Source organism: Panulirus ornatus, chromosome 66, assembly GCF_036320965.1.
Source record: "Panulirus ornatus isolate Po-2019 chromosome 66, ASM3632096v1, whole genome shotgun sequence".
Lineage (NCBI taxonomy): Eukaryota > Metazoa > Arthropoda > Malacostraca > Decapoda > Palinuridae > Panulirus > Panulirus ornatus.
This window is the reverse complement of record NC_092289.1, coordinates 12974810-12997705: the sequence shown is the minus strand read 5'-3', so window position 1 is coordinate 12997705 and position 22896 is coordinate 12974810. Positions and strand designations below refer to the sequence as shown.

The 22896-nt window shown below is 40.3% G+C and overlaps 1 protein-coding gene across 4 annotated transcripts in view; it reads right to left on the bottom strand.

The window, feature by feature from the left end:
* Nucleotides 1–22896, bottom strand: part of LOC139746768 (sodium- and chloride-dependent glycine transporter 1-like) — a 457242-nt gene that overhangs the window by 45032 nt on the left and 389314 nt on the right. For all 4 annotated transcript variants that reach the window (XM_071658276.1, XM_071658275.1, XM_071658277.1 and 1 more), the window contains 3 exons: nucleotides 9450–9574; nucleotides 7734–7917; nucleotides 6881–7016 (listed from right to left, as the gene is read on the bottom strand). In XM_071658276.1, coding sequence (XP_071514377.1) covers nucleotides 6881–7016; nucleotides 7734–7917; nucleotides 9450–9574 — 445 coding nt within the window. The remainder of the gene's footprint in view (nucleotides 1–6880; nucleotides 7017–7733; nucleotides 7918–9449; nucleotides 9575–22896) is intronic.

Genomic DNA, 22896 nt, shown 5'->3' with positions numbered 1-22896 from the left:
GGTTCAATCCACTGACAACATGTTGACCCCAGTATACCACATCATTCCAATTCACTCTATTCCTTGCACGCCTTTCACCCTCCTGCATGTTCAGACCCCAATCACTCTAAAAAAATCTTTTTCACCCCATCCTTCCACCTCCAATTTGGTCTCCCACTTCTCCTCGTTTCCTCCACCTCTGACACATATATTTTCTTTGTCAATCTTTCCTCACTCATTCTCTCCAAGTGACCGAACCATTTCAATACATCCTCTTCTGCTCTCTCAACCACACTCTTTTTATTATAACACATCTCTCTTATCCTTTCATTACTTACTCGATCAAACCACCTCACGCCACATATTGTCCTCAAACATCTCATTTCCAACACATCCACCCTCCTCTGCACAATCCTATTTATAGCCCACGCCTCGCAACCATATAACATCGTTGGAACCATTATCCCTTCAAACATAACAATTTTTCCTTTCCGAGATAATGTTCTTGCCTTCCACACATTCTTCAACGCTCCCAGAACCTTCGCCCCCTCCCCCCACCCTGTGACTCACTTCCGCTTCCATGGTTCCATCCACTGCCAAATCCACTCTCAGATATCTAAAACACTTCACTTCCTCCAGTTTTTCTCCATTCAAACTTACCTCCCAGTTGACTTGTCCCTCAACCCTACTGTACCTAACAACCTTGCTCTTATTCACATTTACTCTCAGCTTTCTTCTTTCACAAACTTTAGAACACTTAGTCACCAGCTTTTGCAGTTTCTCATGCAAATCAGCCACCAGCGCTGTATCATCAGTGAACAACAACTGACTCACTTCCAAGCCCTCTCATCCACAACAGACTGCATACTTGCCCCTCTCTCTAAAACTCTCGCATTCACCTCCCTAACAACCCCATCCATAAACAAATTAAACAACCATGGAGATATCACGCACACCTACCACAAACTGACATTACTGGGAACCAATCACTTTTCTCTCTTCCTACTCGTACACATGCTTTACATCCTCGATAAAAACTTTTTACTGCTTCTTGCAACTTGCCTCCCACGCCATATACTCTTAATACCTTCCACAGAGCATCTCTATCAACTCTATCATATGCCTTCTCCAGGTCCATAAATGCTACATACAAATCCATTTGTTTTTCTAAGTATTTCTCACATACATTCTTCAAGGCAAACACCTGATCCACACATCCTCTACCACTTCTGAAACCACACTGCTCTTCCCCAATCTCATGCTCTGTACATGCCTTCACCCTCTCAATAAATACCCTCCCAAATAATTTCCCAGGAATACTCAACAAACTTATACCTCTGTAATTTGAACACTCACCTTTATCCCCTTTGCCTTTGTACAATGGCACTATGCATGCATTCCACCAATCCTCAGGCACTTCACCATGAGCCATACATACACTGAATATCCTCACCAACCAGTCAATGACACAGTCACCCCCTTATTTAATAAATTCCATTGCAATGCCATCCAAACCCGCCGCCTTGCCAGATTTCATCTTATGCAAAGCTTTCACTATCTCTTCTCTGTTTACCAAACCATTCCCCTTGACCCTCTCACTTTGCACACCACCTCGACCGAAACACCCTATATCTGCCACTCTATCATCTAACACATTCAACAAACCTTCAAAATACTCACTCCATCTCCTTCTTGCATAATCACTACTTGTTATAACCTCCCCATTAGCCCCCTTTACTTGTTATTACCTCCTCATTAGCCCTCTTCACCAATGTTCCCATTAATTCTCTTGTCTTATGCACTTTATTTATCTCCTTTCAAAACATCTTTTATTCTTTCTAAAATTTGATACTCTCTCACCCCAACTCTCATTTGCCCTCTTTCTCACCTCTTGCACCTTTCTCTTGACCTCCTGCCTCTTTCTTTTATACATCTCCCAGTCATTTGCACTATTTCCCTGCAAAACTCATCCAAATGCCTCTCTTCTCTTTCACTAATAATTTTACTTCTTCATCCCACCACTCACTACCCTTTCTAATCTGCCCATCTCCCACACTTCTCATGCCACAAGCATCTTTTGTGCAAGCCATCACTTCTTCCCTAAATACATCCCATTCCTCCCCCACTCCCCTTACGTCCTTTGCTCTTACCTTTTTCCATTCTGCACTCAATCTCTCCTGGTACTTCCTCACACAAGTCTCCTTTCCAAGGTCACTTACTCTCACCACTCTCTTCACCCCAACATTTTCTCTTTTTTTCTGAAAACCTCTATGAATCTTCACCTTCACTGCCACAAGACAATGATTAGACATCCCTCCAATTGCACCTGTCAGCACATTAACATCCAAAAGTCTCCTTTTCACATGCCAATCAATTAACATGTAATCTAATTACGCTCTCTGGCCATCTCTCCTACTTACATACATATACTTATGTATGTCTCTTTTTAAACCAGGTATTCCCAATCACCAGTCCTTTCTCAGCACACAAATCTATAAGCTCTTCACCATTTCCATTTACAACACTGAAAACCCCATGTACACCCTCAACTGCCACATTACTCTCCTTTGCATTCAAATCACCCATCACTATATATATGCACACAGGTTGCTGTTTATAGATGATCTGACACTGGTGGCTGATACATGTATGATGAAGTTGAACTGAAATAATTATAAACGAATGAAGATGGGTCACAGCAAAGACCTCAATATGATTAGCATCTGGCTGGAAATAAGCTGCAGGGATGTAGTTGACATTATCCAGTATCTCTGACCTCTCACCAGAGTCCCACATTAAGGAGACCAACCAACTGCAAGCTAGAAATGCTTTTAACTTCAAGAGTATGGGGATATTCAACACACCATTCTCATTTAATGTAATGCCAAAACTAGAACATATTTTTCAATCTTTGTTACTGCACCTTTAGAAGCACAGAGATAACAGAAAAATTCCAGAAGAGAGCAATGAAGATGGCACTGGTTTAAAGCAGGATGAGTTAAAGGGAGAGGCTAGAGGTTTTGAATTTCTCCACTTTGGAAGAAAGAAGAGTGATGATGTAAACTGTGACCACTTTAAGAGATGCAGGGAAAGAATAAGCAGAGAACACAACATGAAATTAAGTAAAAAATTTTTAAAAGGATGTGAGGATGTACTGATTTTGTGTAAGAGTGGTGGATGACCAGAATAGAATAAGTGAAAACATGGTTAATGCACAAAGCATACAGAAATTTAAGAAGTTTTATGTCAAAGACAGTTCAAGAGATGGACCATATGAGTGTAAATCTTTTGATCCACCTTGCTTGTCTGCTTTTAATATTCTGTCTTAATACTTTCACAATCCCTATAATTTACTTTGTTGAATGCTGAGTATTGCCATGTAAAAATTTCATACGTGTCACTGAACTGAGTTATTTGCTGAGTCTGTGTACTTTGGTGCAAATGAATGCTGGTATTCCTTTATGAAACTGCTGCTTTTAAAATGTTCAAGAATGTTCTTATCACTTTCACAGATTTTGATTAAAATGTTCAAGAATGTTTTTTTATCACTCTTTCACAGATTTTGATGATGTGTGATGTCAAGCTAACTTGTCTGTTCTATATAATACTAATTCAGAAACTTTTTGTGTATTGATGTTATATATACCCTTATAAGTATATCTGCTATACTGGATTAATCAGTGCTTGGTCTCAATAACACCATCAGGGGTTCTGTTACTATCTGTCATCTTTGTCTTTTTTGGGGGAGAGCTGGGATCCCATTAAGTCCCAGCACAGAGTTCTCTTTACGTAGGTCAGTAAATTACATCCCTTTTTATTACTTCAATCTGTGGGGCCATACTTTTCATACCAATGGAATATTCTATCTATAATCTGTATTTCATCCTTTTTCCCACAAAACATCATCTTATGCTGTATGATTAGTATGTGATACATTTTCTTAGGGGTTCCTTTCATACTTCCCACCTACTTCAAAACTACAGTGAGTAACCTAGCTTGGACAATAACTGAACTGAGATGGTATGAAGGATGTTGAGAAGATAACCAGCACTGAAATTGGGAGCACTATGAATTGCAGACTTAAATGAGCCCGGATCAGGCTGAGAGGGAGTAGAACAAGAACCTACTATAGGAACTGAGGATATAGAATAATCACTAGGTCAATGAGAAAGATGGCAACGGTTGAAAATCACTTTGAAGATTTAGAGATTGAGGGAGCAAAAATGGGGATAATGTGCACCATTAACCATGGCATATATGAAAAATGGAAATGCTTTGGTTGGAAGTATACTTTCAGTAGCAAATCAAACACATCAATTGGAGAAGTAAAGGAACTTTAGAACTGAATGAGAAACCATATATGTTCAGCTGGAATATAGAAAACAGGAGGAAAAAAGAAGTCTATGAGAAAGAAGACCATGAAGGGATATTCTATATGACTTGAGGCTGAGAACCAGAGAAGAAGAAAGTCAATTTAGAGCTAAGGGACAAAGGCCACAGGGTTATATTCTAACAAAAGGATGGTCAAGTGGATAATAGCCTGGCTAAGGACCACAAAGTACTGGAATATAATTTTAGCAGAGGAACAAAGAAGAATACGGATTGAGGGAATAATACAGTTGGTAAAGATTGGAAAGAAAAAAATAGGTGTTCTGAAGAATGAATAGCCCTCTATGGGGTGGTGTCTCACAAGCTTTGGGAGAATCTTCAAGATCCTTGGGTGCTGGGAACTTCTGACTACCTTCCCCCTGGTGAGGTGAAAACCATTCACCCTTTTAGAGCTGCCAATTTAGTCCAGATCTTCCCTTCTAACAGTCAGTAACATCCAGATGCACATGACATCTTTCCACTGGCTGACACACCTGATTGTGCTGTTCATCTTATAATTCTCAGAACAAAAATACCATTCTGATGGTGCTTACCATCAGTCAAAAGTTTTCAAAAAGAAGGAAAGGTAGGGATGGGGTTATCAACCCAGAAAATTGCTCACAGGACACCATTCCAGAGGGAAACAATCTTTTGCTCTTCAAAACTCAACTTTTTCTCCAGGATCTGTTTGTCCTACAAACTTTAGGAGCATACATACCTATGTATAGCAAGAGGGTTATAGCCAGGTGCTATACAAGATAGATCCTTCATGTCAAGAGAAAGGTACCACTGAACTAAAGTGTTTGCAGAGTACTAAAGATTTCTTTAGTTAATTCCTCCAGGGAAGTTTCACAGAATGGCCAGAAAAGCAGCTACCTTCCTGACATTCTGAGCTTTGACATATGGATTGGGGGGGAACAAAACGTTTTTTTTAATCCGAGATGAGGCATTCCTTCTTGAGAGGTTTAAGGTTTCCTGGACAAACAAACTGAAGTTATAAATAATTTCTGGTGATCATGATCAGTTTCTCAGAGATTGACTGTGCATAAAGCATGGAATTTTCTAGAAATCCTCTTAGAAGCAATCAAAAGGGGTTATTTCGAAACTTACTTGTTTCTTTCTTAGCCAAAAACCTAGGGCGTGAAATGATCTTAACCCAAGACATAATATTGTCAAAAATAAGAGGGTTCTTATGTAAAGCCATTTCATCTATCTGACTTTTCTCCAAAGGTATCAAAAAGAACTTTTTTAGGAGTAGATGCTGAAGTGCTAAATGGCTAGAATACTCCTTTAATTATAATAAGCTAAGGAGCCTTGGGTAACTCCCACTAAGAGTTATTCTTTCTGAGAAATTATCAGAGTTGAAATCAGTTGACAAATTTTTGTGAGGCCCAAGAGCAACAGAAACCAAGCTCCCTGAAAGCTGATAATAATGTCATAATACTAATCAGATCATAACTGATCTATGAAAAAAGCAATCACTACTGATGAGACTCAAGTAACGTGGACGTACAGTTCTCCGCCACATAAGACTAATATCAACAACAGATTCTGCCAATGTTACCTCTTGATCTGAAGCACCTTTATGCCAAGAGAAGGTAAAAAATCCAAAGATGAATTAGAGCTTGGATGACACTCTTGGCCTGTAGTGGAAAATTCAACCTTTTCCAATCTTTTAAGATGAGACTTTGAGAACCTTGGATGAAACCTTGTTGAAAAGTCAAGTTCCTGGTAATCACTACCTTTTGATGATGAAGAGATCTGAATGGTGAGTACTTAGTTTGGTCACAGTACATGAATGGGCCTCTTTCTTAGATGGAGGTGTAGCTACAGGCCTATCTAACGAAGGCACTACAATCTAGTGTCCATCCCAAAAACATCAGATACCAAATCAAAAGGACCTGATACCCGAGTGAAAGAAAAATTAAGTCTGTAACTTGGAAAGATCAGAGGTTCCACACCTTCAGTCATACATTATCAATAGTCAGACCAGATAAAAGATGGACTTCTGCTTTTCTGTTGCTCAACTTAATGAGGTGGAATCTCTCTAAATCTGCCCTTTTCTTAAGACATATTTTGGCAGAAGTGGTTACTCCTACAGTGTGCCAGCAAATTTAAGAGCTCCATCCACTTCCAGCACACTGATCACCTTTCAGGGGTCACTGCATGATCTTATTTTCAAGCATAAGTGTCTGGAAATGGAAAACATAAGATGCTAAACACTAGCTGCAAAAAAAAAAATCATGAAATTCTTGAATATGATTATGTGTACATGAAATAATGAAGAAACTGGAGAGGAAAGCAAATCCCAAGAAGAGACACAAGGATAGTAACTATTCTGGGGAAAACTATTCATTACAAGATACAAACTGGTAAGGACAAAATAAAGTCCACATAATGTTTAAATAAATGCATTGGTGGAAATTGGAAGAAATTAAGGAATTTGGAGGTTTTGCAAAACCCATCATGTTGTGTAGGAGCTGAAAGCATCCAGGATATATGTCAACAATTTATCCTTCTCCAGTAATCTCACCTCAGCCATGCCGACCATCAGAGCGGAGAATGTTGAAGAGTAGGAATCCATCATCTGGAGGACATACATCCCACCTTTGGTTGCCATGGAAAGTCCCACACAGAACATGACTATGCAGGAACCTAGGAGGGCCCACCTGTGGTGCAAGTCAGACTGTCAGTTCTGATCAAAGAACAGCATAAGCCACATGGATTATCATTATCTACAAATGAAACTCATGTTTAATGACAGAAAAACACAAATAATCTATTATAATAATGATCATATTAATAACTGGGGCACTTAGGAGTCAACACAAGTAAATATCACATTATACAATCCTTTGGAATGGCAAAGCAGAGTTATGGCACACCTTAGTGTTCAATGAACACACTCCTTCAGGAGGGTAGAGAACTTTTGATATTTCTTCCCTGAGTAGAAGGTTGTGATTAATATTCTGAGCAGGCTGTGGCAGTGTTTACCAAGCAGTCACTGGAGAGTCATCAGTTAGGACAACTGGCTGCCAGTGCCAGGCTGGGGCTTATCACACCAATGAATGCATGGTAACCACTGCCCAAGCAAGCATTTTCACATACAATTTATGAAACAGTAAAGTCCGTGCCAACATTTCTGGTCACCTGCAGTTGTTGCATATTTGATGCTTGTGCAGGGGAAAGAAATGATCATATAAAATATTAATATCAGAAAATGGCCTTCTAGCCAAGTGCTCCAGAGGATGACTGATACCCTGCCATGAATGAAGGTTAGTCACACGTACAGTCACATACCACATGTGAGTTCATCTCACAATACAGTTAATATATACATGGGTGGGGATGTATGTTGCCGGTGAGGTGTTGGCGGGTAGACTCACTTGAAGTTCTTGCCGCGTAGGGCTGGGAAGTCATCAGTAATGGTGGTGATGATGGTGGTTAGGATAGTAAACTGCGTGCCAAGACCCAGGGTCAGCAACATGGCGAAGAACAAGATGGACCACACCGGCGACAGAGGCAGGCGGGCCACAGCCTCGGGGTAAGCCACGAACGCGAGGCCCGCTCCTAGAACGTGCATAAAATGACTCCACATCAGAACTCGTTGTGGAGATACGCTACCCTACTGGTGATGGTGATGTGACGCGCCCACACGGAGTGTCCAAGCCAACTCGTCAAGGGACTATTTGTAACGAACACCAGTGGCAGGTATGAGGATGTGTGGGTGTGCCTACAGGCACACAAGGTACCATTGTCCCCAAGCAGGCCAAGGACCAGACCAGGAAACAGTGCTCTAAATGCTACAAGTTACAGTCTACCGTAAGCTTACCTAAAAAGCATGTTACAGCAGTGGTAGTTCTCCTCTCTGGAATGAACATCAAGAGTGCAACAAGCAGCCACTTAAAATAATCACTGAAAACTGAAAGCAGAAAGTTTGCCAATAATGTTACAAATATAAACATACAACAGACATCCAATACACACCACGCTAATGGTGACACTCGGCTGTTTCTTCTCTTGCCCTTCAGAGTTACACATGTACTACCTCTGACTTACCTACAGAAACTGGAAAAAGTCGTCACTGACTCTCATCAAATAATTCTATAATGTGAGTTATAAATACGTACCAGTTCAATCAGCCTTGCTTAATAAGCATGTGTGGTTGGAACTCAGGGTACTTACAATATGGCATGAGGAATTTTATTAATGTCCACTGGTTTCTGGTGATGGAATCAAAATTAAGGATTAAGCTTGGATCTCAAAAGTGCTTATCAGTGAGTGGCAAGTGTTAATGGACAGACAATGTGGTAACATATATGGCTCTGAATTTCGAAAGACTGTTTTGAAGAAATAGTTTTTCAAATGAATGAATATTTGATAATTACTTTAAATGTGATGTATTGGGAAGATAAGAACTGAAGTTAATGAAGTATTTTGGTCCATGACTTACTGTACCATTTATACTATGGAGACCCGTGATGTAAATAGCTGACTCACATGCCATCACAATATACTTTGCAAAGCAGTGTAAATACTTTGTGGTTATTCTATCAAAATTACTTTAACAATTCACTGTGAAGCTTTTGTCTACTCTATCAAAAGTGTTGTTATTCAAGGGCATGTGAGCCAGTGTTCCTTTAAGGTAACAGGAGACTGAGTGCTATGCATTACTATTTCAAGAATCCTAGTTGCATTGCCAATAATGATGGTTGAGTATGAAAAAATGCCTCAAAAGAGAGGCTCATGAGATGAAGTTTTGCAACAGTCAGTCTCAGAGTATTAGAACCTCCATAATAAATGCCTGAATATCAGTGGTAACACCAAGAGGGGTCAGATGGCTTCAGTCACGTGGGTAAACTGAAAGAAGACGACATATATTTCTGTCCACTTCCATTTTATAACCACCGATTGAAATCTGTTTCAACCTCAGAACCCAACAGGGTTTTTGAAAGGACAACTGTATAACTGATTACTGTTTTTGAGCTACAGTAATTCAGGTTTGTTTATGAATGATTCTAAAACCTTGTTACCTACAGGATATGCTAACCCTGTAGAAGATTGAGAGGGGAATGCCATTGTGGGATTGGGAGGTTACATACCCTGCACTGCAACTTTGTCAACAGGAAGACCCAGCTCGTGAGCCATGAACCCGATGATGCCAAAGATGACAAAGCCAGCAAAGAAGCTGGTCAGGCAGTTACCCAAGGAAACCACAAATGCATCTCTGTTAGAAAGAAAATTATTTTGATATTAGAAAAAGTATACTGATGTGGGTCTAAATGTAAACTTTGAAAATATATGAGTTTTAGTTTTCATATTTACTGAATTTTGTATAAGAGCAAAAAAGGACCACTGACAATGTTTCAAGCTGCTTCAGTTTTGGAAACAAATAACAACTGGATAATAATCTCATTATATTTAGCAGACAAAATATTGATGTTAAAAAAGAAACTGTTAGATGAAAAGCAAATTAGAATTAAGCCTTTGTGCAAATCAAGAAAATAAACTTTGCCACTTAACTCCACAAGTACAGTGTTGTATGAGGCATGTTAGCTTTAAACCAGTCCTCCTGGGTTAATGCAGTAAATTTTTAAGAAAGCAAACTAATTTACTTTTTAGATTTTAGATACTGCTGAGTTCGAATTTAAAAAATCCACTTGTTAAATCAATTCTATAAAAGACCTTTCACTTTAGAGTATCATAGTAAATCTGTTCTCTTGTGATGTAATCTGAAGAGGCAATTAAAGCTGAGGGGACCTCTCATCTCTGCAGTTTAAACATATGACGAGATTTACAAGAAGAAAAGAATAACTTGACTTGAAGGGTACAACCCTGAAGCTGTCTATTAAACAAATTATTCACAAAGAGAAAGCTATCAACCTAACTCTGGCTACTCTGAAATGTGATGACAAAAAGTAGAATGCTTAGGGAGGAGTTTACATGCACAACCTGCTTGACATGCAAGAACAGGCACAATAATTTAGACATATGGTTTGAGGTTCCTGCACGATCTCAAGATGGAGGCTGGAAAGAAAATTTACTGAATTCTATAATACTGCAGTAGAGATGGATATTTTATGGAGTATGATTATAATTACAATAATGAATAATCTGAGAAAGACATGTGATGTGGTCATTTCAAGATAGTATGGTCATGTTGGATTTGTGATGTGTAACACGCTGGTCAAGATCTATGGTAATATAAATGAAGGTACAAGCAATAGTAGTCTATGAATAAGATGAACTAACACAATTAGTGAAGTATCAAGAACAGAGGTACATCAAGGAGGATTCCAAGGAGCTCAGGGGACTAACTTTTTATGATAAGTAGTTTAAGTATGATGTGCATAAGGATGGTGTGTGAGAAGATACCTTCATTTGATGAACCAAGTTAGTGTCCAAAGAAAAAACTAGAATCTTTTAGAGTGAAAGCTTCTACTCATTCTACAATAGAGGAAATAAAATAAGGCTGTGGTTGTGAACTAAGAGGTTGTAAGCATCGGATCCATCTCATGTATACAGGAGTAAGAGATAAAATTTCATAATTTGTGGAAAAGTATATAGTCAGAACTAATTTAATGCTATACATATAAACAATACTTTGTCTTATACTTCATCATTCATGCACAGCCATTATATAAATAGTGTCTTTTTTTAGTGCATCATAGATGGGAAAATGGGATGATTCTTAAAGGCATTCTGGTTACCAAAAGTTACAAATATCATACCTCAGCATATGGATTGAAAACATGATACAACAAATGTACACCATTTGGAGTAATTGCCTGATGACAGATGAAGTACAGCATTGATCTTTTTCACATAAACTGGAATACTTAACAATCCTAACTATGGGTCATCATCATAAAAGGTTTATTGAAATATAACATACAAAAAGGAGAGGTGGGAACAGAAATCAGCATGGCTTGATAGATGTTAAAAGCTAGAAAACGTAGAGATATTCTATGGAAATAATATATGTAAAATTAGTTGAGAGGAATGGAAAGATTATGAAAAAAATACATGGAAAAGGCCATTTAACTGCTTATTCATAGATGTATTACAATGAAACATCCTGAAGAGCAGCAGTTAATTTGAGGACTTATACAGAAGTGTTACTGACTGGGAGAAGGATGTATATGAGAAACTGAATGCTAAGTTTCAAAGTGTATTCACTGGCAAAGATACTCTTATGCCCCATCACAACCACAATGGGAGAGGAGTAACACCATGGAAGGCACTAAAATCATTTCATGAAACATAAGTACAGCTGTGAAGACACCATGGGTATTGAAATGTAAAATGTTTTGTGAACGAGTGAGGTTCTGTAAAGTGGTATCATTAATTTGTCAAGTGTACCTTGCTAGTGTTCACTGGGTGTTTGTGCTGAGTGTGCATGTGTGTGCATGGTGGATACTTTAGGTATCTGCATCACAGTGGTTGCTGTATGTGCTCAGCCCTGAGTAATCCATACACGCACATATACATACCTATACATCTCAACGTATACATATATATACACACTAGACATATACATGTACATAATTCATACTGTCTGCCCTTATTCATTCCTGTCGCCACCCCGCCACACATGAAATGATAACCCCTTCCCCCTGCATGTGTGCGAGGTAGCGCTAGGTAAAGACAACAAAGGCCACATTCGTTCACACTCAGTCTCTAGCTGTCATGTATAATGCACCGAAACCACAGCTCCCTTCCCACATCCAGGCCCTACAAAACTTTCCATAGTTTATCCCAGATGCTTCACATGCCCTGGTTCAATCCACTGACAGCATGTCGACCCCGGTATACCCATCATTCCAATTCACTCTATTCCTTGCACACCTTTCACCCTCCTGCATGTTCAGGCCCAGATCGCTCAGAATATTTTTCACTCCATCTTTCCACCTCCAATTTGGTTTCCCACTTCTCCTCGTTCCCTCCACCTCCGACACATATATCCTCTTGGTCAATCTTTCCTCACTCATTCTCTCCATGTAACCAAACCCTTTCAAAACACCTTCTTCTGCTCTCTCAACCACACTTTTTATTACCACACATCTCTCTTACCCTTTCAGTAATTACTCGATCAAACCACCTCACACCACATATTGTCCTCAAACATCTCATTTCCAGCACATCCGTCCTCCTCCACACAACTCTATCTATAGCCCACACCTCGCAACCATTTAATATTGTTGGAACCACTACTCCTTCAAACATACCCATTTTTGCTTTCCAAGATATCATTCTCGACTTCCATACACTTTTCAACGCTCTCAGAACTTTCACCCCCTCCCCCACCCAATGATTCACTTCTGCTTCCATGGTTCCATCCACAGCCAAATCCACTCCTAGACATCTAAAACACTTCACTTCCTCCAGTTTTTCTCCATTCCAAACTTACCTCCCAATTGACTTGTCCCACAACCCTACTGTACCTAATAACCTTGCTCTTATTCACATTTACTCTCAGCTTTCTTTTTTCTCACACTTTACCAAACTCAGTCACCAGCTTCTGCAGTTTCTCACATGAATCAGCCACCAGCGCTGTATCATCAGCGAACAACTGACTCACTTCCCAAACTCTCTCATCCACAACAGACTGCATACTTGCCCCTCTTTCCAAAACTCTTGCATTCACCTCCCTAACAACCCCATCCATAAACAAGTTAAACAACCATGGAGACATCATGCACCCCTGCCGCAAACCAACATTCACAAAGAAGCAATCACTTTCCTCTCTTCCTTCTTGTGCACATGCCTTACATCCTCGATAAAAACTTTTCACTGCTTCTAACAACTTGCCTCCCACACCATATATTCTTAATACCTTCCACAAAGCATCTCTATCAAATATATCATATGCCTTCTCCAGATCCATAAATGCTACATACAAATCCATTTGCTTTTCTAAGTATTTCTCACATACATTTTTCAAAGCAAACACCTGATCCACACATCATCTACCACTTCTGAAACCACAGTGCTCTTCCCCAATCTGATGCTCTTTACATGCCTTCACCCTCTCAATCAATATCCTCCCATGTAATTTCCCAGGAATACTCAACAAACTTATACCTTTGTAACTTGAGCACTCACTTTTATCCCCTTTGCCTTTGTACAATGGCACTATGCATGCATTCCGCCAATCCTCAGGCACCTCAACCATGAGTTACACATACATTAAATAACCTTACCAACCAGTCAACAATACAGTCACCCCCCTTTTTTAATAAATTCCACTGCAATACCATCCAAACCCGCTGCCTTGCTAGCTTTCATCTTCCGCAAACCTTTTACTACCTCTTCTCTGTTTACCAAATCATTCTCCCCCACCCTCTCACTTCACACACCACCTTGACCAAAACACCCTATATCTGCCACTCTATAATCAAACACATTCAACAAACCTTCAAAATACTCACTCCATCTCCTTCTCACATCACCACTACTTGATATCACCTACCCATTAGCCCCCTTCACTGATGTTCCTATTTGTTTCCATGTCTTACACACTTTATTCACCTCCTTCCAAAACATATTTTTATTCTCCCTAAAATCTAATGATACTCTCTCACCCTATCATTTGCCCTCTTTTTCACCTCTTGCACCTTTCTCTTGACCTCCTGCCTCTTTCTTTTATACATCTCCCAGTCATTTGCATTATTTCCCTGCAAAAATCATCCAAATGCCTCTCTCTTCTCTTTCACTAATAATCTTACTTCTTCATCCCACCACTCACTATCCTTTCCAATCTGCCCATCTCCTACGCTTCTCATGCCACAGGCATCTTTTGCGCAAGCCATCACTGCTTCCCTAAATACATCCCATTCCTCCCCCACTCCCCTTATGTCCTTTGTTCTCACCTTTTTCCATTCTGTACTCAGTCTTTCCTGGTACTACCTCACATATATATATATATATATATATATATATATATATATATATATATATATATATATATGTTAAACAACCATGGGGACATCACACACCCTTGCCACAGACTGACATTCACTGGAAATCAATCACTCTCCTCTCTTCCTACTTGTACACATGCCTTACATCCTTGGTAAAAACTTTTCACTGATTCCCACAATTTACCTCCCACACCATACACTCTTAAAACCTTCTACAAAGCATCTCTATCAACCCTATCATATGTCTTCTCCAGATCCATTAATGATACATACAAATCCATTTGTTTTACTAAGTATTTCTCATATACATTTTTCAAAGCAAACACCCGATCCATACATCCTCTACCACTCCTGAAACCACACTGCTCTTCCCCAATCTAATGCTCTGTACATGTCTTCACCCTCTTATCAATACCCTCCCATATAATTTCCCAGGTATACTCAACAAACTTATGCCTCTGTAGTTTGAACACTTACTTTTATCCCCTTTGGCTCTTTACAATGACACTATGCATGCATTTTGCCAATCCTCAGGCACTTCACCATGGTCCATACATACAATGAATATCCTTACCAACCAATCAACACCACAGCCACTCCCTTTTTTAATAAATTCCACAGCAATAACATCCAAACCCGCCGCCTTGCCAGAATTCATCATCCACAAAGCTTTCACTACCTCTTCTCTCTTTATCAAACTATTCTCCCTAACCATCTCACTTCACTCACCACCCCAACCAAAACTCCATATATTTGCCACTCTATTGTCAAACACATTAAAAAAAACCATTATAATACTCACTCCATCTCCTCAATTCACCACTACCTGTTAATATCTCCCTACTTGCCCCCTTCACCGATGTTCCCATTTGTTCTCTTGTCCTATGCATGCTATTTACCTCCTTCCAAGACATCTTTTTATTCTCCCTCTAATTGAATGATACTCTCTCACCCCAACTCTCATTTTTGCCCTCTTTTTCAACCCTTTCAAATCTTTCTCTTGACCTCCTCTTGCTTTCTCTTATACATCTCCCGGTATTTGCACTACTTCATTGTAAGTATTATCCAAATGCCTCTCTTTTCTCTTTCACTAACAACCTTACTTCATCATCCCATCACTGACTACCCTTCTAATCTGCCCACCTCCTACCTTTCTCATGTCACATGCACCTTTTGCGCAAGCCATCACTGCTTTCCTAAATACATCCCTTTCCTCACCCACTACCCTCACATCATTTGCTCTCATCTTTTGCCATTCTACACTCAGTCTCTCTTGGTACTTCTTAACACAAGTCTCCTTTTCAAGCTCACTTGCTCTCATCACTCTCTCCTCCCCAACATTCTTTCTTCTTTTTTGAAATCCTCTACAAATCTTCACCTTTGCCTCCAAAAGGGTGTGATCAGACATCCCTCAAGCTGCCCCTCTCAGCACTTTAACATCCATAAGTCTCTCTTTTACATGCCTGTCAATTAACATGTAATCCAATAATTGCCTTTGACCATGTCTCCTACTCACATACACATACTTATGTATATCTCTCTTTTTAAACCAGGTTTTCCCGATCCCTAGTCTTTTTTCAGCACACAAATCTACAGGTTCTTCATTATTTCCACTTACAACACTGAATACCCCATGTACACCAATTATACCCTTAACTGCCACATTACTCACCTTTGCATTTAGATCATCCATCATCAATAATCACCCATCTCTCTCCATCTACTTTCAGTTTTACCCACGACAATCTAGAATTTACTATCTTACACTCTATCACATACACCCACAACTCCTGCTTCAGGAGTAAAGCTACTCCTTCCTTAGCTCTTGTCCTTTCACCAACCCCTGACTTTCCTCCCAAGACCTTCTGAAACCACTGTTCACCTTTACCCTTGAGCTTCATTTCACTCAGAGCCAGAACATCCAGGTTTCTTTCCTTTCCTATCTGTTCTTTCTTCTCATCTTGGTTACAGCCACACACATTCAGACACCCCAATCTAAGCCTTTGAGGAGGATGAACACTACCCACTTGACTCCTGTTTCCCTTTTTAGAAATTTAAATACAAGGAGAGGGGTCTCCAGCCCCCAGCTACTGCCCCCTTTTAGTTGCCTTCTACGACAAAAAGGGAATATGTGGGAAGTACTCTTTCTCCCCTATCCCCTATATATATTTTTTCATACATAATTGCCATTTCCTGCATCAGCGAGGTAGTGTTAGGAATAGAGACTGAACTCCCTTCCCTATTAGTCGCCTTTTGTGAAACATGGGGAATACGTGGGATGTACTCTTTCTCCCCTAACCCCTATATATATATACATATCATTATTTTTTTCTATTTTCATTATCATACTTTGTTGTTGTCTCCCACATTAGTGAGGTAGCGCAAGGAAACAGACGAAAGAATGGCCCAATTCCCCCCCCACATCCACATGTATATACATAAACGCTCACACATGCACATATACATACCTATATATTTCAACGTATTCATATATGTACATACACAGACATATACATATATACACAAGTACAAATTCATACATGCTGCCTTCATCCATTCCGCTGCCACCTTGCCACACATGAAATAGCACCCTCTTCACCCTGCATGCGCATGAGGTAGTGCTAGGAAAAGACAACAAAAGGCCACATTCGTTCACACTCAATCTCTAGCTGTCATGTGTAATGCACCAAAACCACAGCTCCCTTTCCACATCCAGGCCACAAAAACTTTCCAGATGCTTCACATGCCCTGGTTCAATCCATTAACAGCACGTTGACCCCAGTATACCACATCGATCCAATTCACTCTATTCCCTGCATGCCTCTCACCCTCCTGCATGTCCAGGCCCCAATCGCTCAAAATCTTTTTCACTCCATCCTTCCACCTCCAATTTGGTCTACCACTTCTTGTTCCCTCCACCTCTGACACATATATCCTCTTTGTCAATCTTTCCTCACTTATTCTATCCATGTGACCAAACCCTTTCAATACACCCACTTCTGCTTTCTCAACTACATTCTTTTTTATTACCACACACCTCTCTTACCCTTTCATTACTTACTCTATCAAACCACCTCACACCACATATTGTCCTCAAACATCTCATTTCCTACACATCCACCCTCCTCCACACAACCCTATCTATAGTCAATGCCTCACAACCATATAACATCGATGGAACCACTATTCCTTCAAACATATCCATTTTTGCTCTCTGAGATAACGTTTTTGCCTTCCACAAATTCTTCACATACACATGTATGTACATAAATGCCCACACATGCACATATAGATACCTATACATTTCCACATATATATTCATATACATACACAGACATATATATATATATATATATATATATATATATATATATATATATATATATATATATATATATATATATATTTCTATATTTCTATATTGCTTTATTGCAGTCTCCCGCATTTGCAAGGTAGCGCAAGGAAACAGATGAAAGAAATGGCCCAACCCACCCCCATACACATGTATATACATACACGTCCACACACGCAAATATACATACCCATACAACTCAATGTACACATATATATACACACACAGACACATACATATATACACATGCACACAATTCACACTGCCTTTATTCATTCCCATCACCACCTCCCCACACATGGAATAACATCCCCTCCCCCCTCATGTGTGCGAGGTAGCGCTAGGAAAAGACAACAAAGGCCCCATTCGTTCACACTCAGTCTCTAGGTGTCATGTAATAATGCCCGAAACCGCAGCTCCCTTTCCACATCCAGGCCCCACAGAACTTCCCATGGTTTATCCCAGATGCTTCACATGCCCAGATTCAATCCATTGACAGTATGTTGACCCCGGTATACCACATCAATCCAATTCACTCTATTCCTTGCACGCCTTTCACCCTCCTGCATGTTCAGGCCCCGATCACTCAAAATCTTTTTCACTCCATCTTTCCACCTCCAATTTGGTCTCCCACTTCTCGTTCCCTCCACCTCCGACACATATATCCTCTTGGTCAATCTTTCCTCACTCATTCTCTCCATGTGCCCAAACCATTTCAAAACACCCTCTTCTGCTCTCTCAACCACGCTCTTTTTATTTCCACACATCTCTCTTACCCTTACATTACTTACTCGATCAAACCACCTCACACCACATATTGTCCTCAAACATCTCATTTCCAGCACATTCACCCTCCTGCGCACTACTCTATCCATAGCCCATGCCTCGCAACCATACAACATTGTTGGAACCACTATTCCTTCAAACATACCCATTTTTGCTTTCGGAGATAATGTTCTCGACTTCCACACATTCTTCAAGGCTCCCAGGATTTTTGCCCCCTCCCCCACCCTATGATTCACTTCTGCTTCCATGGTTCCATCTGCTGCCAGATCCACTCCCAGATATCTAAAACACTTTACTTCCTCCAGTTTTTCTCCATTCAAACTTACCTCCCAATTGACTTGACCCTCAACCCTACTGTACCGAATAACCTTGCTCTTATCCACATTTACTCTTAACTTTCTTCTTTCACACACTTAACCAAACTCAGTCACCAGCTTCTGCAGTTTCTCACATGAATCACCCACCAGCACTGTATCATCAGCAAACAACAACTGACTCACTTCCCAAGCTCTCTCATCCCCAACAGACTTCATACTTGCCCCTCTTTGCAAAACTCTTGCATTCACCTCCCTAACAACCTCATCTATAAACAAATTAAACAACTATGGAGACATCACACACCCCTGCCGCAAACCTAAATTCACTGAGAACCAATCACTTTCCTCTCTTCCTACACCTACACATGCCTTACATCCTCGATAAAAACTTTTCACTGCTTCTAACAACTTGCCTCCCACACCATATATTCTTAGTACCTTCCACAGAGCATCTCTATCAACTCTATCATATGCCTTCTCCAGATCCATAAATGCTACATACAAATCCATTTGCTTTTCTAAGTATTTCTCACATACATTCTTCAAAGCAAACACCTGATCCACACATCCTCTACCACTTCTGAAACCACACTGCTCTTCCCCAATCTGATGCTCTGTACATGCCTTCACCCTCTCAATCAATACCCTCCCATATGATTTACCAGGAATACTCAACAAACTTATACCTCTGTAATTTGAGCACTCATTCTTATCCCCTTTGCCTTTGTACAATGGCACTATACACGCATTCCGCCAATCCTCAGGCACCTCACCATGAATCATACATACATTAAATAACCTTACCAGTCAACAATACCGTCACCCCCTTTTTTAATAAATTCCACTGCGACACCATCCAAACCTGCTGCGTTGCCGGCTTTCATCTTCCGCAAAGCTTTTACTACCTCTCCTCTGTTTACAAAATCATTTTCCCTAACCCTCTCACTTTGCACACCACCTCGACCAAAACACCCTATATATGCCACTCTATCATCAAACACATTCAACAAACCTTCAAAATACTCACTCCATCTCCTTCTCACATCACCACTACTTGTTATCACCTCCCCATTAGCCCCCTTCACTGAAGTTCCCATTTGCTCCCTTGTCTTACGCACTTTATTTACCTCTTTCCAGAACATATTTTTATCCTCCCTAAAATTTATTTATACTCTCTCACCCCAACTCTCATTTGCCCTCTTTTTCACCTCTTGCACCTTTCTCTTGACCTCCTGTCTCTTTCTTTTATACATCTCCCACTCATTTGCATTTTTTCCCAGCAAAAATCGTCCAAATGCCTCTCTCTTCTCTTTCACTAATAATCTTACTTCTTCATCCCACCACTCGCTACCCTTTCTAATCTGCCCACCTTCCAAGCTTCTCATGCCACAAGCATCTTTTGCTCAAGCCATCACTGCTTCCCTAAATACGTCCCATTCCTCCCCCACTCCCCTTACCGCCTTTGTTCTCACCTTTTTCCATTCTGTACTCAGTCTCTCCTGGTACTTCTTCACACAAGTCTCCTTCCCAAGCTCACTTACTCTCACCACCCTCTTCACCCCAACATTCTCTCTTCTTTTCTGAAAACCCATACAAATCTTCACCTTCACCTCCACAAGATAATCCCTCCAGTTGCACCTCTCAGCACATTAACATCCAAAAGTCTCTCTTTCGTGCGCCTGTCAACTAACATGTAATCCAATAACGCTCTCAGGCCATCTATCCTACTTACATGCGTATACTTACGTATATCTTGCTTTTTAAACCAGGTATTCCCAATCACCAGTCCTTTTTCAGCACATAAATCTACAAGCTCTTCACCATTTCCATTTACAACACTGAACACCCCATGAATACCAATTATTCCCTCAACTGCCACATTACTCACCTTTGCATTCAAATCACCCATCACTATAACCCGGTCTTGTGCATCAAAACCACTAACACACTCATTCAGCTGCTCCCAAAACAATTGCCTCTCATGATCTTTCTTCTCATGCCCAGGTGCATATGCACCAATAATCACCCATCTCTCTCCATCAACTTTCAGTTTTACCCATATTAATCTAGAATTTACTTTCTTACATTCTATCACATACTCCCACCACTTCTGTTTCAGGAGTAGTGCTACTCCTTCCCTTGCTCTTGTCCTCTCACTAACCCCTGACTTTCCTCCCAAGACATTCCCAAACCACTCTTCCCCTTTACCCTTAAGCTTCGTTTCACTTAGAGCCAAAACATCCAGGTTCCTTTCCTCAAACATACTACCTATTTCTCCTTTTTTCACATCTTGGTTACATCTACACACATTTAGACACCCCAATCTGAGCCTATGAGGAGGATGAGCACTCCCCGCGTGACTCCTTCTTCTGTTTCCCATTTTAGAAAGTTAGAATACAAGGAGGGGAGGATTTCTGGCCCCCCACTATATAAATAAATAAATATATATATATATATATATATATATATATATATATATATATATATATATATATATATATATATATACAAAGGCAAAGGGGATAAGAGTGAGTGCTCAAATTACAGAGGTATAAGTTTGTTGAGTATTCCTGGTAAATTATATGGGAGGGTATTGATTGAGAGGGTGAAGGCATGTACAGAGCATCAGATTGGGGAAGAGCAGTGTGGTTTCAGAAGTGGTAGAGGATGTGTGAATCAGGTGTTTGCTTTGAAGAATGTATGTGAGAAATACTTAGAAAAGCAAATGGATTTGTATGTAGCATTTATGGATCTGGAGAAGGCATATGATAGAATTGATAGAGATGCTCTGTGGAAGGTATTAAGAATATATGGTGTGGGAGGAAAGTTGTTAGAAGCAGTGAAAAGTTTTTATCGAGGATGTAAGGCATGTGTACGTGTAGGAAGAGAGGAAAGTGATTGGTTCTCAGTGAATGTAGGTTTGCGACAGGGGTGTGTGATGTCTCCATGGTTGTTTAATTTGTTTATGGATGGGGTTGTTAGGGAGGTAAATGCAAGAGTTTTGGAAAGAGGGGCAAGTATGAAGTCTGTTGGGGATGAGAGAGCTTGGGAGATGAGTCAGTTGTTGTTCGCTGATGATACAGCGCTGGTGGCTGATTCATGTGAGAAACTGCAGAAGCTGGTGACTGAGTTTGGTAAAGTGTGTGGAAGAAGAAAGTTGAGAGTGAATGTGAATAAGAGCAAGGTTATTAGGTACAGTAGGGTTGAGGGTCAAGTCAATTGGGAGGTGAGTTTGAATGGAGAAAAACTGGAGGAAGTGCAGTGTTTTAGATATCTGGGAGTGGATCTGGCAGCGGATGGAACCATGGAAGCGGAAGTGGATCATAGGGTGGGGGAGGGGGCGAAAATTCTGGGGGCCTTGAAGAATGTGTGGAAGTCGAGAACATTATCTCGGAAAGCAAAAATGGGTATGTTTGAAGGAATAGTGGTTCCAACAATGTTGTATGGTTGCGAGGCATGGGCTGTGGATAGAGTTGTGCGCAGGAGGATGGATGTGCTGGAAATGAGATGTTTGAGGACAATGTGTGGTGTGAGGTGGTTTGATCGAGTGAGTAACGTAAGGGTAAGAGAGATGTGTGGAAATAAAAAGAGCGTGGTTGAGAGAGCAGAAGAGGGTGTTTTGAAGTGGTTTGGGCACATGGAGAGGATGAGTGAGGAAAGATTGACCAAGAGGATATATGTGTCGGAGGTGGAGGGAGCAAGGAGAAGAGGGAGACCAAATTGGAGGTGGAAAGATGGAGTGAAAAAGATTTTGTGTGATCGGGGCCTGAACATGCAGGAGGGTGAAAGGAGGGCAAGGAATAGAGTGAATTGGAGCGATGTGGTATACCGGGGTTGACGTGCTGTCAGTGGATTGAATCAAGGCATGTGAAGCGTCTGGGGTAAACCATGGAAAGCTGTGTAGGTATGTGTATTTGCGTGGGTGGACGTGTGTATATGCATGTGTGTGGGGGGGGTTGGGCCATTTCTTTCGTCTGTTTCCTTGCGCTACCTCGCAAATGCGGGAGACAGCGACAAAGTATATAAAAAAAAAAAAAAATATATATATATATATATATATATATATATATATATATATATATATATATATATATATATATATATATCTTTCCTTTCAAACTATTTGCCATTTCCTGCGTTAGCGAGGCAGTGTTAAGAACAGAGAACTGGG